At 36.6% G+C, this 19,603-nt stretch overlaps 1 protein-coding gene across 5 annotated transcripts in view; it reads right to left on the minus strand.

Moving 5' to 3' along the window:
• The window catches only part of CPEB2 (cytoplasmic polyadenylation element binding protein 2), a 51,491-nt gene that overhangs the window by 3,208 nt on the left and 28,680 nt on the right, over positions 1–19,603 (minus strand). For 3 of the 5 annotated variants that reach the window (XM_059469857.1, XM_059469856.1, XM_059469860.1), the window contains 7 exons: positions 18,753–18,776; positions 15,067–15,237; positions 13,382–13,471; positions 7,638–7,756; positions 7,233–7,347; positions 5,260–5,441; positions 1–754 (listed from right to left, as the gene is read on the minus strand). The exon at positions 1–754 is cut by the window's left edge and continues 3,208 nt beyond it. In XM_059469857.1, coding sequence (XP_059325840.1) covers positions 527–754; positions 5,260–5,441; positions 7,233–7,347; positions 7,638–7,756; positions 13,382–13,471; positions 15,067–15,237; positions 18,753–18,776 — 929 coding nt within the window. In that variant the 3' untranslated portion in view covers positions 1–526. The remainder of the gene's footprint in view (positions 755–5,259; positions 5,442–7,232; positions 7,348–7,637; positions 7,757–13,381; positions 13,472–15,066; positions 15,238–18,752; positions 18,777–19,603) is intronic. The other 2 variants (XM_059469859.1, XM_059469858.1) reach the window with 2 other exon arrangements.

Here is a 19,603-nt window from a genome sequence, read left to right on the forward strand (position 1 = left end):
ATTTCTTGCAAGTCAAAATGGAGAGCAAAAAATCAACCCTAATTTTTAGTTTATGTATACACTGAAAATAGCAACAACAATAAAAATAAGCTTTTGTAGCAGACATATTCCATCTTCACTATTTTGCTACCTTTGGTAAATTACTGGGGCAGATCTTGAAGTTAAAAACCCATGTTTAGAAATAAGTGCACGCTTCACCCACTAAATATAGCAGCAGACTGTGTGCCCCTATGCAAAAACATTCTCATATCTAGTTTTAACTTTACATATAAAAATAACTTGGAGAAAATACAAAAAAACATTTTATTTTAACATGAAAATATCACAAAAATTAGTAAGCCTGAGATGTAGGGTTTTGGTGAAAAACAAGAGGCTTGTAGTGTTTTGGCTGCTGATAAAGATGCATGTATTGATAGCTGGGGTGAAAAGCAGAAGAATGCACTTATTTCTTCTGCATGTCAGTATCTTCAAACACAGTAAGCCACATGCACCCTTCTCTCCTTATGTAGATGCTGGTTCACCATGTTTAATTCCAGCGGAAGTGGATCTGACGTGGGCGGTCAGCCCCCTCCTTTACCAATGGCTTATGGAATTCACGTCCTGCACGAGAGTGGATATTTGCCCAACAAAACTCACAGTAATACTGCAGGCAAGTGACATTGGCACAAAAGAAAGGAGCAAACTTCCCACCGCACCGCGCACCCTGGCACTCGTCACACATCTGGTCATCCAACACGTATGGCTTTACCTCCACCTGTTGGAGCCAAACAGAAACAATTCCCATTAATAACTGTTTCTACTTGAAGTTGTATGAAGGCAATCATTTTTCTCTGGTGTAAAAAAGAACCCCAGAAAACCCCCTGAAATCTGCAGTCAGTCGTACGAACGCCTTTATATAACCGATCAGTTATTACTCGTTATCATTTATCACCTACAGACCCATCTACACTGCAGAACACCTCAAGGCAGACCTTTAGAAGTACTCTGTGCATGTAATAAACAGCCACATCAGGAATTTCCCCTAATTTACCCTGAGAGAGCGTTCTTTGCAAATGAAATTATGAATTTCAGTGTAGAAGAAAACACAATCACTCCAAGATCTCCTAACTGGACGTCAATATGACAATTCTACGTGGTTTAGCAAAAAAAATAACTGAACATATGAGATTACCCTTTAACATAGAATTTTTTTTTTAAAGTACCAGTGTCTCTGCATGTACTACATTTGTGTGCAAATTAAAAGTACTTTCTGCAGGCTGTAATGCAGATCTTTTAGCAGAGCTGTTCACTGTAAACTCACACCCTATTTTTAAAATATGATCAAATTTGGCACTGCCAATTTGGTAATCTATTACTTTCTCTTTCTGTGGCTTTGAACTGTATAGGAATTTTTATTCAATTCAATTCTGAAAATATTTTTTTAAAGACCATTTTGCAAGTCTACAGACAGCTACAAACACCTGTCTTACACAACTTCTCTCTCCCAAACTCATCTGACTGCCAGAATGGAAAAGTGGCAGGAGTCCAGTGGTAAATATGCATTATGTCTTTGCAGAACTGTGCTGCTTCAGACTGTGATCAGACAGGAAGAATACTTCATAATAAAACACAAAATGAGTTGACGCAGTCATTAAGGAATGTATTGTTGTATCCCACATTTTCCTCACTGCTGCATGAGATTGTTATCCTTAGATACTAATACTTCTGAAGATTGCCACATATAGACATTGACTGTATGCTCTGTACTCAGACAGAATATTCCTCAAATACAAAGAAGTTTAAAATGTTACTTTTCTCAGTGTATTTCCAGAGGAAAAAATTTACACATCCAGCTACCTGCCCTGAAGTTTTACAGCTGAACAGGCTTCATGTTCTTAGCTTCAGAAGTACAGGCCATCCTAGAAATGTCAGAGTGTCTTCCAGTATTTTATATTCAGTATGAGCTCTTCTTCTTATTTCACTGCAATGACCTGCCTTATCACCAATTACACTCACACTTTCCAATAAACAGCTACCTTAGCAGTAACTGTGTTCGTGGCTCAGAATTACTGAAAGCATGAAGCAGCATTTATTTCAAGCTTCAGTGCACTAATGCACCAAGATCAGTACGAAGATGATTTCAAAAATATTAGAGAAGCACTTTGGGGAATGGAAATATTACATGATGTCGATGCAGACTGCTGGCATATGAAAGTTAACAGTACTTTAATGAATTGTTTGGAGTTGAAGCTCCAAAGAAATGTTTGGAGCTGACCTTTCATAGATGATAAAACAGGATGAGGAGTACTTTGCTGAAGAAAAACATCTGTTAGACAAACTAAATATACCTACACATCAAAAGAAGTGGAGAGAAGCTACGGAGAACTTAGTTAAGGAAGAAGTTAGCATCACAGACAATGTTTGTCAAGTGACTGTGGCACTAAGATTTCTAGTTAAGTTCGGAAAAGGTATGTGCAAAAAATGCTATAAATACTTTGAATTGAAGTTCAGAAGGATAAACAGGTGAACTGCAAAATTTAGCAATTGAAAAAGACTTCTACACAGACAAAACTGGTTATGAAAAGAATGTGAAAGGACGGCAGACCTACCGAAACTGGATATAACTGGTATGGAAGGCAATGCTGAGGTAAAGGGCAGAACAGGCTCTGCCTCGAGGATTTCAGTGAGATACAGACTTTATCACCTTCCTGGCTAATGTACACAAACACCTCAGGTGAAGGCAGTACCCAAAGTAGGACTAGCTTCCTCACTTACAAACTAGTGGTTTATAGATTTATACTCACTGCTTGCTCATGTAGTACTGATATCAGAGTATTTTCAGAGCCTGAAAAGGCATTAGTGTAAAAGCTCAGTGGAAGTAAAAAAGTATTTCTGAAAATAGTCTTTTTCATACTTTCAGCTGAGATTCAAGATGTTCCCTAGAATGATGCTCTTCTCTAGGACTCCTCAGTAATGCAAATAACTGGGTGGTAATAAATATATGTAATTATATAAATAAGGTTTGACGTTATGGTTTAATTAAAGAAGATAATTTAAAAAATATAGATTAACCCTCCTGTCAGGTAAACAAAGAAGTTCATAAACCCTCTCCATCATGGGACTTAATGACAAGTTTATTAAAATAGTTAAGATTTGGGACTGCTGTATTTTGCCAGTGAAACACCTCAGGAGCAGCACACATTTTTGAAATAAGAAAAAAAATAAGTACAGTAATAAAAATGTTCTCTTAAATTTGGAAATTCCAAATTTAAGAGAACACTTGAGTCAAGAGATTAATTTTTCAAGTGTTAGAAAAGCAACACTAAAGAAAGAACCTAAATTATTTCAAAAAAGAAGCTTTAAGAATTCAGATATTTCAAGAGAAAACCTAGATCTTCCTGCCTTTTCTCCTCCACATCTCCAACCCATGAACAGCTATCTCCAGATTCTAACTATGCTTGGCAGGGGTTGTATGGATTGTTTTCGTTCTTTTTTTTGGTAATGTGAGATTGAAGAAATCACTGAGTACTGTTTTTATAAATTAAGTTTCAACGGAATGGATGTAGGTCAAATATTGTGCTTCTCAGATCCAGCACTTGCAGTAGATTTTGTGTTGGTTTTTCTTTTTCCAAGCTCCAAGAGGCCTGCAGTGTTCCATCACCCATTAACAACCTACATCCTTTTCTCTGCAAACAGCAAGCAGTGCCATTTCAGACTGCTCAACATCCAAAGAGCCCTTTAGATCTCTGGTGACCAATCATAAAAAACCAAAACCAGCAAAACAACGGACGTGCAACCGCAGCCCTCAAAATCAGGATCATGCCTTCTCTTACAACATGGCACTGCCAGTCCACCATACACCTCTCTACTGCAAAGGACACACTTCCCATGGGAAGAAGAAGACAGAGATAAAATTCCCCATGGTTTACAAGGTACAAGTCCACGTCTTCCACATTTGAGGGAGATATAATTTGGATTGGAACCAACTCTATATCTCAATTTTCAAGTCAGGCAACTTCACAGACAAATGCCCATTAGACAGTTCCTCAAAGAAACTTAATAATACTAGATTCTGAAGCTAAATGACTCATTTAGCATTTGTTGAGAGGAAATTCTGGATCCTGGTCCTTACTCCCATTTTGTCCAAATTCTCAAATGCAAGATGATTAACAGTTTTATATCCCCTCACCCAATCCCAAGGCCATTTCTTCCTGTTATGTAAGTATCCAAAAAGCAGTTACAAGTCAGTGACAGCTGCAAGTCACAAGGATAGCAATCCCATGACCAAAATGTAGTCATCACATCTAATTTGAAGCCTAGATGACTACCCACATCCACGCCCACTCATCCTCTGGGAAGGTCCATGTTTGGGGATTTCAGCTCATAAGGCAAGTGCTATTTGAGACACATACATAAAGCTGAATTACTCTGCCTACGTGAAAGGAGAGAAGCACAAGCTGCCTCCTCAGAGCAGACTTCTGTTAACTGTACTACCTTTTTCTTGTGTCTTTGATCTGTAGAGGAGACTGGACCTTGAACTACTTTACTTACTTGACCCTTCCTCCTGTAAGACCATAGTTTTTTCATTTTTTTAAGAACACCTATTAATGCCAGACTATCTCTGCAGCTCTTGACATCAAAACTAGTGACCCTTAAAACTGACATAATTTAGATGCCAGTTTTGCTACTCTTACACTTCTAATTAGGAGTTATGAAGTTCACTAGTCTTCTTTAAGTCAGTTTTACTTTTCCTAGGAATAAGCATCTGTAGCAAATAGAAATATACATTGGTTAAGTACTAAGAAGACTTTAAAACAGAAAAAGTAAGACCTTTTGTATTTTAAGTGTTAAGCCTCACCAACTTTCTGAACACTAACAATTAAGGCTGAAATTAAGGGCAGTTTGTAAGTATCAAGCTAATCTGAAGCCAATGAATACAAGAGTTTCTTATGAATGACAGAGGAATTATCACAGTATTTGGTTTCATTAGAATATGGGAGAGAGATTTTCAAGCCCTTTGCCTGTACACAATAAAACCAGGAACTCCAGAATGGGAAGAACATATGGTCCAACATATGTCAAAGGAACAAACTGCTGCTCTGTGGAAACATGTTGTTCGTCTGGGGGCATTCAGCCATAATCCTGAAAGTAGTGGAGTTGCATGAATGCTAAAAAAAATACAGAAACTGCCTTGAAAGCAAATCACATGCAATGCTACCACACTCTGAGAAGTTTCTTTACAGAGCAAAACCCTTTTTTAAAAATTTCTGTGTAACTTACTCGTTTATCAATGTCGCCATGCTGAAGTTGAACAAACCGAGCACTGATGGCAGCAATGTAACTCTGCTGATTGGAAAAAGCAACACGTCCAGCACCTTTAGGGTATTTCAGCTCAGGGTCCGTGTCAATTCCTGCGTAACAAACTCCCCCGTAGAGACGGTCCATGATCATGGCCAATTCCACTATTAAGAAACAAAACTGCATTTATTCAAAGTATTCTTACACACAAACTTTAAAAATACGATAAAAGTTAATTTTAATTATCAATTTTGCAAGAGCCAATGAAACAGTAATAACAAGATTAAAAATATTAAAGAAATAATATTGAGTAAGCTATTCATTACTCAGCAGACAGATCTTTCACACTGTGGGTACATAAATCCAAGGAACAATGGAATTGTATGTTCTTGATAACATGGAACTAGAACTCCAGGGTAGTTTTCTTCAGAGGATTTCAGCAAAAGAGTTTTCGGGTAGGCATTGGAATGTAAGCTGTACAAAATAGATCCTCATGCCACAAATTCCTTGGTACAAGTTCTCTGGCTGTCCTAATGCTCTACGTCCTACTTGAATTTAAAAATGTAGTTAGCATTTTTTCATCGGCCACAAAGAACTTGATTATCTCTACAGTGCTACACTTACCACAGATACTGAAGTTCAGAGAAACAAAAATTTCAAATTTTACAGATCAAGTACCTTGGCAATCCTCTGACTGCCAATTTATACTGAATTCAGTTGCAATTCACTGGGGTGGAAAACACTGGTTTTTCAGAATTAGTACCCTCTGGATTAGGTTATAGAGGTGTCAGCAGTCCTTGAGGTTCAATAGCTGTTTGAGGAATCTCCCTAATTTTACTGCTTTTGTGAAGTCATTATTCTTATTTCACAGTGCCATAAAAATTTCATTTTTACATATACAGGGTATTTGTGAGCTAAGCATAAGAATGCATCCATTAAATTTATCACAGACATTCGGCACAGTAATATGGAGCACTGGACTGAATTTAAAGAAAAATTAATCTGTACTTGGAACATACTGTGTTTACACTCATTTACAGAGCTTGCATTACAGTTAAAAGTAGAGTCTTAAAATACCAAAAAAGCTTGAGTATTGCAGGTCCAAGACGGAAAAATTTAAGATCCTATGTATCCCAAATTGGCACTATTACTTCTCAGTTTTCTTACATCTTTCATCTAAAAGTTCATCTTTCATCATCTAAGAATAAAATTCATTACTACCTATGAAAGACTAATGAAATCCAGAAGCCATTCTAATAATAAAGGGGATTTCAACCATTGTATGGTTTGCTTCTGCTTCCAACATCCACTGCAGCCCATTTCTAGCAGGCCACCTAAAACATTGTAAAAGGCTGCTGCAGACAATCTGAAAAAGCAGACCATCTAGGCTGTACATCAACCATTCTACAGCTACAGAAATATTTATTTTTTCCTTCACACCTCTGGCAAGAGTCTAGAAAGAGTCCTGCAATCTCATATAATGTTGTGCCATAAAAGATAGTGCTAGCTCTCTGAATTTCTTCCTTTTTCCTCTACACCTGCTTGTTCAAATACTCTGTCACTGGTTGTGTGTGTAACCTGACAGCAGCAGAAGAGCAGCTAATGCACAATGACAAGCAGGTACAAATGCCACTCCACAGTCATGGAGCAGGGCAGAGATGCTTCCATAGCATTATTTTAAAACCAAACTCTTAGTTTTATGCCTCTTGTGACATAGCTTACATTACAGCTATAAAGAGATAATACTTCCCAGCAAATCTCAATGATGAATTGTGATTTATGGCCAAACCTACAGAGTAGAAAAATTCAAGAATACATGAATATTATACAGCAGCCAAAACTACCAAGACTGTTCAACCCATATGCATCCATATCTAGCTACAAAAAAATTATGCATAGTACAAATTATTTCTAATACTTTCTTACTTTAAAAAATTGCCACAGATTCTACTCACCAGCTCTTAATGGTCTAGGGACTCCTCCAACAAAAATTGTTTTCCGAGGATCAAGCGGTTGCGAACCGTCCATCACAAAGTCACTGTCACTTAGATTCCAGGGACGGATCTGAACCTATTAAATTGGGAAAGAAAACAGTATCCTACTTCAGGTTTCACCACAATGTGGAAATATGTTCATCAGCCTATACAAATTGTTAGTCATAACCTCATTACTGTAGATGTCTAGTTGCTTTGTTTTAATCCTATTAATTCAAAAGACTACAATTTTAAAACAATGCAAGTGTTCCAGATGTTGACCTCTGCCAACAGTAGTTTACTTTTGTTTTTTTTTCATCTTCACAATTTCCAATGCTGCTTTAGACAGATGGCAGCCATAGCCTGCAGGCCACTGACTTCACTTACTGGCTTGTCCTTGATAGTGGGGCTGGAAACACACAGATAGAGCTTTCCATCTTCTTCAATGCAGGCATCAATCAGGGCCTGTACAGAACTCTCTTCTTGGAACAGGAGGAATGCGTAACCTGGAAAAGAACCCAAACCAATTGATTGCTTTTCTATCTTTATTTTACAGAATCATCTTTGCCACTGATTTTTCTACACAAAAGAAAGTCAAACCAATTCTTTCACATTAGTCATCTTCTTTAACTATGTACTACATTGCCATAATTAACAGAACTTCCATCTGTAAAGTAACTGTCAGATGAGACTAATAACCAAATAAAAGCAAACGTGTCTGCTCTATCATACACTGTGAGTCTAGGCTAAACATCATTCATTGGCTGCAATGGACATTATACAATGAAAATCCGACTTGGCACAAAGGACTAATCTCTATTCTGGAGATTAGATCAAAGTATTTTATTACATAAGTGACCCAGGAAACCTTTCAAACACTACCAAAAAAAAGAATTAAAAAAATGCTTATTTAATGCTACATAAAACCAAACAGTCAGACAAGCAAAGAACAGTTACAATATGAGATACACTGAATTTGTTACTTTACAAATACCTCAATAGCATAATTAGGGTTGTATACTAAAACAAACTTTAAAGTGACCATAACTCACATTTCTTTCTGAAATTACTACCAAGTTAAGAATTTTCACACAAAGTTATGTCTTATGACTTTAATGGAGAAGTAAATGCTGAAGCAGCTGCCCTAGAGTGGGCTTGGGAAAAGGGAACATGGATGCTTTACCAAGCCTTTTGGAAATCTTGCTGTATTTCTGCAAGAAGCTAACGAACCAGCAGCCACTTACTGCAAACAGACACTGCAGGTCATCAAGGTAAAGGTGGTAGGGTGTGTCTTGAAGACCATTAAAGAATCAGTGCATTAACAATGTAAGATTTAAAAAACAAATGCACAACTGATTTTAGACATTTGGGAACAAGAACAGGATTTTAAGAAAAAGTTGTAAGGTCCATACTGGTCCTTCCAAAGCCGTACCTTATTTCTTACCCCTGATACCACAGTCCCATCATAGCAACATAAATGGGACACATGACAAGATTTTATGTATTCTATATTTTTATTTTTATCTTATTTAGTTTCATAACAAATATGTCATAAGGAATCTCTGGACTTGGGCTGAAGCATTTTCCTGTAAAGTCTATTCTTCACTGCTGAACTGTAATTTTTTAATGACAACCTGTTTAACTTAAGTTTAATCAGCAATAATTTAGATTCAAAATTTGTTTTAATGGGAATATATTACAGTATTTATCACAGAATTTAAAAACCACATATTAACCATGCTAAACTCAGTGAATGAGGGCATGTGCCAACTGCCATGGGTGAGATAAGCTCCATGTGAGTGTCCTTACTTGGTCAAAAGAACACACAAACATTCCAGTTTGAATGGAGAGCCCAGTACAAGAATGATGAGAGTGCAAAAACTTGATTAATCAAAGGGAGGGTTAATTGCACATGATACTGTAAAAGGAATCAGAGATACAAAGATTCTCCAGATACTGATTTTTCATCAGTTCTTCTCCTAATGGAGTTCAAAGGTACTGCCATGTGGTTCCAGATATACAAGGTTGCTAAGTGCCTACATATAATCTATGTCTGTAGCTATCAACATGCTTAACTGCAGCAACTTGCAAAAATATAGAAAATTAAAGTATAAGAACTCAAGAATTGATAAAGATTATTGCAGATTTCACAGAATATTCTGAGTTGGATGGGACACAAAGTTCTCTGAGTCCATCTCTTAAATGAATAACCCATACAGAGACTGAACCCACAACCTGCATTTTTATTAGCACCATGCTCTAAACAACTGAGCTAATCTCAGGGTCACTTCATACTACCACTCCTGACATGGAAAGGAAAGCAATAGAAAAAACATACATTAATACTGCCTTCTCAACCTCATCTAAAAAACATGTACTCATGTCTTTTTTTACCCCACTTAGTTCAAAGCCTCAGAAAGCCTTGTGTCATGAACTCAGCTGCACTACTCCCCTCTGAAGGAGTAGTACACAGCTCTAGACCTTCAATGATTTACAATGCTCACTAAAGAGATGGACTGGTGAGCACTGGAACAGAAAGCACATTAGCTAAGTTTGAAAAGCTGAGATGATTGAAGAGTCCTACCAGATTAAAATTTTTCATGGTATTCATTAAAGATTTTATTTTGGTATTAATTATTTAGAGAACAAATCAAAAGCAAAGCATTCTGGACTAGATTCATGCTAAAATGATTTTGTTAGCAAGGAAAAGAATTATTTATTTCAAAGTAATAGGAAAGTTACCAGAGGGAGAAAACATGCTTCTTGTTATGCATATTCTGTGTAGAAATCAGAGAGCAGCTTTAAGTTTTATCAACTTTCAGCTAATTCCTGCCACTAATGGCTTAGAGGAGGAGTCAAGAAAATCAGTGCAACCCAGCATGGCACTGCCCATGTAGTGCCATGCCAGTGACTGCAGTGGTATTTTGGGTTGGGGCTGGTTGTCCTGACACACCCTCCACAGTCTGAGGGCACTAAATGGCCTCAGTGCAGTGCAATTCTTTCCTAGAAACTGCTGCACCTCAACTTATATCAGAAAGAACCAGTCCAAGCTGCAGGTTAATACAGACAATGGATCTACATAACCCATCTTTCAGCTTTTCCTTTAGTCATCTTTGATGGAGAATAAACTCCAAAACACATGTAAGGTGAAAAAATGTGGTGCTGCACTATATTTGTGAGACCCATGTATCCAGTCTTTTAGATACCCTCAGTCTGGTAAATGAATCAAACTCAATGTGTTCATGTTACAGTGACCTGAATTGTCCTCCATACTTCACTGGCTGTACTGGCCAGATTCACATTGATTAAAGGAAGCTTAGACATTAATCACATATGAAGATTCCTACAGTTACTTGCCTGAATCCTGAGTTTGATCCTATCCAGTGTGATCAAAGTAGCAGGTAACAAGTTCAACAGAATTTGTATGGACCTGGGGTTTTGCTTCTGAAACTAGAAGCAGAACATTTCCAACTTGAGTTTTTCAGCTAGTCAGCTCTGAGTTAGCAAGTGGGAACCTTGAAGAAAGAAGTTACTGCACAACTGTTGTCACACAAGGCAGCAGAAACACCCAGTTAGAATAAGACTGGGGAGACTGTCCTGTTTAAATCAGATTATCCTCTGAGACAGCCTATAAATAGTACAGAGGTCACAAACAACTGGATGTATTTTGGAAGGCATTTTTTGAATTTCCATATCTTTATGGCACCATTTCTTTGTGAGCTTCATTATCAGAAGGAGGAGTCCTCAACCCAGCAAGTTACTTTGGACATGTGTATTGTTTCACAAATAAGTGTATGTGCCAACTACGTAATAACATGAGTTATGATAAACAGTGGCAAGTCAGAAAGGAAGGAATTCTGCATCACAGTTGGCAGATCACTCTTACAGACTTTGTACTTTGAGCTGAACTGAGGTTTTTTTCAGAACAGAGCTTCCTTGTAAGATCAGTGTAAAGTTGTAAAAATTCCTGTTATGTTTCGATCTAATTTTGTGGTGAACCACCACAAAATGTAATTAGTTAAGAACAAGCAGTTGGTGTTTCTCAGGAGGCAGCCAGCCTTGATGGATCAAGACACTTTCTGAATTTCTTTCAGCAAGGAAACACTTATTATGAACTTGGCCTTCCCTCAGGACCTTCTGTAAGCAGAGAGCTTGGAAGGAAGCACAGACTGGAAAACTGAACAGTAACAAAGAAAAAAAAAAAAAAGGCAAAAAAAAAGCAACCCAAAACAAAACAGGCTTCATCTCTTCACCACAGAGAAGACTTACATGAATTAGTCCAGAATGGCCTAATTCTGAGATGTCTTTGGAAAGCAATACTATAGCAAATCTCTAATGAAACTGAACAAAGAAAAATATAGACACCGAATTAATTTCATGCAGAGTGACAATTTAGAAAATAAAAAACATTAATTCTCTGAACTAATATAGTATGTATTTCTCAACTGGCAATCACTGACTGATCTCAAAACTTTTTTTTGCCTATCCTTAGCCATTTCAGACATCTTATTAATGTATGTATAAATGGTTCTTGTCTGTTCACACAAGTAATACCAATGAGAGACAATTTTTAATGAAATTCTTCTACAAAATAATTATGGGTCATATGTATTGCTTTGACTAAAAGAGATATGTACACAGTAACACTCAGCAGTTGTATGTTTCCAGAGTATTTACAAAGAGAAATTGACACTGTATTGTAAATGTGTTAGGCTACGTACAAAAAATACTGAATAATTCAGCAAACTAAAAGTTCGGCTGAAATGTTAAGATAGAACACTAAATGCTTTTATTTTTCAAGTAAGGATCAGTTAACTATGGGAAATCAACTTAGCATTTAGGTTGCAAGTGTTTCCTGAATTAATTAGATCAATACACTGAAGTTCTTCTATTTATATTTTCTCTGCCTTTAAGAAGCTCTACTTACAACACAGTTTGGATTTTTTTCTTACTGCAGTAATTATAAACAACCCAACTATATGAAAAAGCATTATCAAATAAGGAAGTCTGAAAATACATCCTTAAGATGTTCAGATGCTGAGACAGGACTATCTCCTTGGAAACAAATGCCAGAATCCATTCCTTTCAGGTAGGAATATATTACATCTTCTGTCTTCTATATATTCATCACAGACTCTGCGAGATGCATCTTCTTCAAAGAGTTCCTTGGGAATTTCTCTTGGTAATTTATGAAGAGAGATGCAGTCTAAGATAATCAAATTTAACTTGACAGTAGCTTTGTGGGCTGGGCTGACAATCAAGAAAGCCAAAGTCTTTTTTTGTCTTAAAATTTCCATGTAGCATTCATAAATGCTATTCAAATGCCTTCAATTCCATTTCCCACTCTTTAGAGGGCCCATTGGGGATAATAATCCTGTCTTTTCCCCAGCATAGATGCACAGATAAATAATCAGTTTACAAAAGAACTATACCTACATTTGTCACTTCCACAGAAGGAATGAATTTCTGCATTCTCTACAAAATCAATAATTTCTGCTTTGCTTTCATGTCTGGATCACACATCTGCATTTATTTTATATGTAACAATACATGACTGTACATATACAGAGATATTCTAGTGACTTAACTACTTGATCTACAGAATGGTTTTTCCAACACTTTGTAAGTAATAGTAAAAATATAATCTAACAGCAACACTAGAAATAATTTAAAAGAAAAAAAAATCAATATTTAACAATTTAACAAAAAGATTAGAGCTTCAACAGGAAGTTCACATCCTAAAAGTGAAAGATGCATATTTGATTATCTTGACCACTTAAGCAAACACATCCTTCTGCATCCTGCCTTTAACCTCCTAGGAAAATATTTATCTAAGATTTTGTCTTAAAAAATTTGATCAAATTTCAGTTTTGGAAACTAGACAGAAATACAAATACAGAAGTGATGATCAGTGATGCATGCAACCTACAGAGTGTTGACCTGATCAGCTCAGTAACAAAATAACACGTTTTAGACTGAGTATGTAAAGGAGCCACACCTGGACCTGCACTGAACCAACAGATTTAAGTGTTCACAGGGACTCTACATTATACCCTTTGGAAAAAGATGAGAGTGTTATCAAGAGCAAGACTGGCACTCAGTAACAGGTCAAAACCTTCTAACTCTCTTACCTTTTGGTGGAAAATAGGACTTGCTCTCTGCTTTGTGAGGCCAGTCTACTACCAAGGGCCCAAATCGTCTGAAGCTGGCAGTAATTTCATCTAAAAACATGTAAAATAATTGCAATTAAAGGAAATTACATAACTCAATGAAAAATACTATTAAGCAAAGACCTTTGCTTCTAGGAAAGGTTGACATTTCATCAGACGAAAAACAAAACAAAATTTACAATTTTCATAAACAAAAGACTTAAATAGATCCATCTTCCAGAGTGTTAATATTTATACAATGTATTTCTGGTGATTTTTAATCTTACATTTGGTTTTTATTGCTTAAAACCAGCAGCATTTCAGAAGCATATGGGCAGCTAAAGCCATTTGTGTAAACTTGTGTGGAACTTCCCTAAATTCAAATCACAATCTGGTTTGAATAAAATCAAATAAATTTACTGTTTAGTGATGTACAGTTCAGAGCTTTTAAAGTAGATATTTATATACCAAGTAACACCACAATTAACATACTAGCAATTTCCTACATATAGGAAATATATACGGGATATCTGCTCTATAGCAGACACTATGCATGTATCAGAGACAGAAATTTGAAATTGTCTATTTAGAGGTGCTCCCAGCAACCATCAACAGCTTTGCTACACGATCTACCATGCCCCTTGCAGAACTTTGAGTTCTTCCTATCCCAGCCACACCTACATGTCAGTGACTGGAAAAGTCTTGGCCAAGGGTTAAAAATACTCTGAACTATATAAAAGCAGCAACTCAAACACAACTATGATTAATTTCTTTCAGTCATATCCTGCCATCATCATATAAACAGGGAGGAGAGAAATAAAATGTATTTCCATGTGGTTTTGTTTAGCATTAGTGTTATAGGCAACTGTGCTGAAGCACATCAAAATAAATCCCTTAGTAGATTATAGGAGGGCATTTCAATGAAAATGGAACCAAAATCTGGCCTTTCCATGTCTGAAAGTTAATTAAACGCAGTCAGCTTATTTGGTTTGCATGTTATTCTAGGATTACCATGAACCTCCTAACAGAACTTCCACTTACACTAGAAAGTTAACATGCAATTTACATTTATCTGCACAGGAGAAACCTCATATTAAACAGCACAATTACTTCAAATCACCACTAGTGTACAAAGAAATTTCAGCTGGCTAACAATCTGAGTTTCTGTAGTACAGTCTCTGTTCAATGCATCAAGAGTGCTCTGCCACTTGACCTTGCTCTGCCTAAGTTTCTATTTCTCATCGGGAATAACATGAATCTTTCTATATCACTGCTGAGATCTTCAGGTAATAGTAAAATAGAATATGAAATTCATTTACAAATGGAAATTTCCCATGACTACAGAATACAGCAGCCACAGATAGAGGAGGGCTAAGATGTACTTGAAAGGAATATGCAAGATAAGCAGGAGCACACACTCTAGGCATTACATGCAACTCTAATCTGCAAGTGCAGAATCGGAAACAACTGCAACACCCCAAAACCAAAAAAGATGATACAAAGCTCAACACACCCATCAACTTACATAAAGAACAAACAGTTACAGCCTTTTGCACAACATTATTTTTCAGCTGACTGTCTTATTTTTACTACTCAAGTCAGGTTTTTCATGACCTGTTTTTGTTTCTCCCTCCCAACATAGGGTGCTTGGTTTCCAGGCAGCTCACCTTCATCAATATCCGGTGGAAGCCCTCCAACGAACACCTTCCGAGAGAAACGCTCGATTCGCTCTCCGTTCTGATGAGCTGAATAGCAGGTGGGGGAATTCAGGACTCCAACTTGATCACTGTGCCCATCATCCAGCAAGCCATCATCTATTGGGAAGAGGGAAGAACGGCCTTAAAAAGAAAAGATAATAATGTACATTAAAATAATTTTGTGGCAGTACGTGGTTTTGTAATTTTAGGGAATGGGGAATAGCAGTCTGGAGAGTCAAAATGAAAACACCAAGATATTAGAAATGTTGATATTAGTTTAAAGAAAAATTAGAGGAATGAAAAAATGTGTTAAACTTCAAAATGGAATTTCAAGATAGCAAGCTGACATCACTCTAAGTGTATACTTCATATTACATTATATGGTAGTTGCTCTGCTGCATCCAGTAGATAAGTGGTAATTTTGTTTTAAGTAAAGGGTCTTATTTATGAAAAGAAAATATTACAGATTGCTTAAGTGAGCTTTGTTAGTCTGCCTTTGGTTTAGCTTCAAGTTGAACTGATAATTTCCTCCACCTGAATTTAGACAGTGTGTCTAAACTCCCTAAATTTTAATTGAATAGGGAAACCAACATCCCTATCACAAGTTTCAAACACGTATTTCTAAAGGTATTGGATACTGCTAACATAAGAATATACTCAATTTCTAAGAAAGCAAAAGAGAATTTTAGTAAATGTGTAAAATGTAACACTTGAAAAATGAGTCACAATGCTGATTTATTCTTCTCACTCTCAATTTACTACAGTTTTGGAGGGAAGCCTTGTGGCAGTTCCTAACATGTAGTAAACTCCAGTGAGTTTACTGTTACCCTGAAAAGCAAGTGCAAAAACTGAGAAATTTACAGGATGACTTTGCAAATGCAATCTGACCCAAACAGACACTTGGAGTGCAGAGGGAAGTGAAAATATGGTAATTCTGTCCCACATATTTCTTCCCCATTTCATATTTACAAATTTTGTAGAACTCTGAACAAAAAAAAAATTCAGAAGGCCAGGATATTTATCTTGGCATATTCTATCTTTTATTGCTTTAGTCAGCAACATAAAGATTAATGATAGTTTCAAATTCAGAACTCAGTCTTTTAATTGCAAAAAGCCCCAAAAGAAAGACTCCGTGAAGCAAAGCAAATGATCCACATCACTATTTCTTCTGAAATGCCATTTTCCCTGTTTGCCACTTATTTAAAAAATAATCATTAATTAAATCAACTGCTTCCCCAGAAGAAGCAAGAAAGCCAAATCAAAAAACAACCTAGCACGCTTCTGGGAAGCAAGCTAGTTTTTAATTTTAAACAGACAAGTTCTTCCAGATTCACCCACTGAAAACCCATAGTCAGGATCAGTAGGTCCCTGACAGCTGAGTCCACAGTACCTTGGCTGTGAGCAATACTGCAGACTTTAATTCTCCAGCTCAGGAGAACATTAGCAGTAAAGCCTGGCAGGAATACCAGCAGATCCAGTGCTGACCAGCTGGGGTGACAGCAGTATGAAAGCCCTTAATTTCCAGAAGACCACTTCAGAACCAGATGTTTAAAAGACAAGGGTGGAAAACAGCAAATATTGACCAATGACTTATGTTACAGTAATGCCTATTGACACTGATGTGGTATCTCAATAAAAAAAACCTGAATGAAAGCACAGGACGATATAAAACAGGATGATATAAAACAACCAAATACCATAAATTATCATGAGGAGCACAAAATTAAAAGCAGGACTGCAGCACTGTATCAAGTAACAAAGAATGTTAACTGCATCATTTTTATGGTGGCATATCTGTGTCTTCAGCAGAAATCCAATGAAGAGGAGTGAAGCAAATGCAGAAAGCTACAGCAGGCTCCTCCTTTCCATTAGAATTGGTGATAGGTATGTTTGAGAATGACTAGGGGGGAGCAAGAGATGCTTGGTCTTGTAAGGACACAATCAACAGGTCTGCAACAGATCAGCAGAGTTGTGGGAAGTGAGGAAGTGGAAGCATGCAGCTGGCTCTCAATGGGACAGAAAGGTGAGCGAGCAATGGAGATACATAGCCAACATAGCTGGATGAAGCAGGCAAGAAGATTCCTCTTGTATATCAACTATTTAGGCATGAGAGGAGCAAGACTGAATTTATGACTGTAGCAGCTGCATACTATAGATATGAATTTAGTTATGAAAACAAGTAAGAATGATCAAATCTTTAAGATGTATATGAACAAGTGGTAAGATTTGGTTGCACAACCAAGAAAGTTGGATGCAATGAATTTCTGAATTACTAAAGTGAATGATGGAGAAGATGGAGCTGTTACCATAATGACAGTGACAGGAGGTAGTGCATGATGGAAGAAATAAGACTCATATTGCAGGAACCTGCAGGTAACTGAAAGTGGAAATTTTAAAACATTCCACTAATAGAGGAGAGTTATTCTCAATATCTTAAATCTAATATTATTGTAATTTAGCTTGGTTTATAAGAAGTGCTTCTTAGACAATAAAACTTATAATGTAGACAAGTATATCATGGGGAAAACAGTCTTAGAATAACTCTCAGAATAACTTATTTGTACCCACAGACCCATGTTAAAATCTAAGAACAATGAGAATTGTTCTTTACAAATAAAACCAGCAGAACATGTTCTGAAGCGATACCAGAGAGCTCAGTTTAACTTTAATGTGGATAAAGGTTTGCCAAAAGCACTGGAGCTCCTGTGAGAGCTAAGGTGACATCAAGGACAATAGATAAACACTTTCAGAGTAATATAGTCTATGGGATTCCTATTACTTTCTTCTCCATCCTCTTCACTTCTAAATGTCTCTCAGATAAAGAAAGCAAAAAGGTAATTTGCTTTTCCATTTCAACAGGCTTTCACATTTCTCTTGATGACTATGAATAAAAAGGATTAGCCCTTCTAAACACTTTTTTGTTTTTTAACAGTAAAAAAATAAGCAGAATCTGGCAGGAATTGTCAGAATGATTGTACTAACTGTTACATCCACTGGCCAAGATCTACAACATCAGCCCTCTACAGATTATGGCTACCAAGCACTAGGTTATGAACCAATGCAGAGACCAAGACAGACACATGAACCCGTGTATGTGGTGAGTACCAGAAGCTACCAAAGATCTTGGTACTTTGTTCTTGCATGTTTTACATGCTCTTTATAAGAACTTCACATCACATCCTAGCACAGTTAAAACAGTAGAGCTTTTCAAGGTTAGTGCACACATATTGGCTTATACTATGAAAACGTGTTTACTACTTCTAAGAGCAGTCTACTAGATTTCTTGCTAAGTTTAGAAAGGCTTTTTGCTTTTACTCTGCACACTACTGCTTCTACAGAAGCAAAAGGAGTTAGAAGGACAACTAGCAAACTGTATACTTTTAAAGGGGGTAATGACTGCAAGCAGTACCCATTAGCATGAACTAAACCATGATTAGAACTGCAGTTTTTAACTGATTAAAGGATTTTCAATTCAGACTCTAAAAGAACAATGATCATAACAATCCAGACTGTACTCCTTCCCTCACACCCTCCATCCTCCCCAAACTAAGATAACATGCAGATAAGCAATTACAATCAATAATCTGGATTAATTAATCATAATGATCAGTAACAGATCAGAATTAATTGAACTGTAACAAACAGAAGTGAATTACCTCGTCTTCGCCCATAACTCCTCGCTGCATGCAAACAAAGGACAAATTGTAAAATGTCAAATAACTGTATCATGCCCACAGACTAAAATATTTAAGATACAAAGAACCATGTGGGTAAGTAGTAAGTAAAAATCTGCATCTGTACTTGGTACTGGTAATTGTAGATGAGAATGCATTAAAATCACATATAAATACCATACTATTTTACTACTAAATTGATGTTAACACCAGCTGTAAGTAAAATTCTTTCATATATTTCAACATCTTTAAACTTGATCTTCACTTCATGTTAATTATGGACAAATTAATTATGGGAACTTAGCAATTCATCCTCAAGATGTGATTTTTATCTTACACAAGCGCCTAAATAACACACATATGGTATCGAAACTGTAAAATGGAAAACACTACTGTAAAAAGCATGTAGCAAGTGTTAAATTAATCACAGACACATCCTGGTCCACATGGAACAGTTTGTACAGTCCTTTGCAGTGACAATGCAAATGCTGTAAGCCGTGACCTTCCTTTTTCATGAAAAGACCTAGCAGAAAATTAACCGCAAGGTTTTGTTTGAAACAAAAGCTGCCTTGTACTAGCAAACGAAATCAGGGCACAAGTCACAAGAAATAGCATTGTATCAAAAACACTGCACAAAGGCAAAGCAACAATTTCGCACAGACTGCAAGTAAATCCAAGATTTTCCTAACTTTTGAGTTTTGCAAGATTCTTAAAGAGATCATGCTTGCAGCTACAGTTCAGCAGACCATACTGATTGCTTCTCTGCCTGAAGGCTAAAAACTAAAAATAGACAGATTACTAATACAGAAACTATTAAGCTTTGTGCAATTTCT

Source organism: Ammospiza nelsoni, chromosome 4, assembly GCF_027579445.1.
Source record: "Ammospiza nelsoni isolate bAmmNel1 chromosome 4, bAmmNel1.pri, whole genome shotgun sequence".
Lineage (NCBI taxonomy): Eukaryota > Metazoa > Chordata > Aves > Passeriformes > Passerellidae > Ammospiza > Ammospiza nelsoni.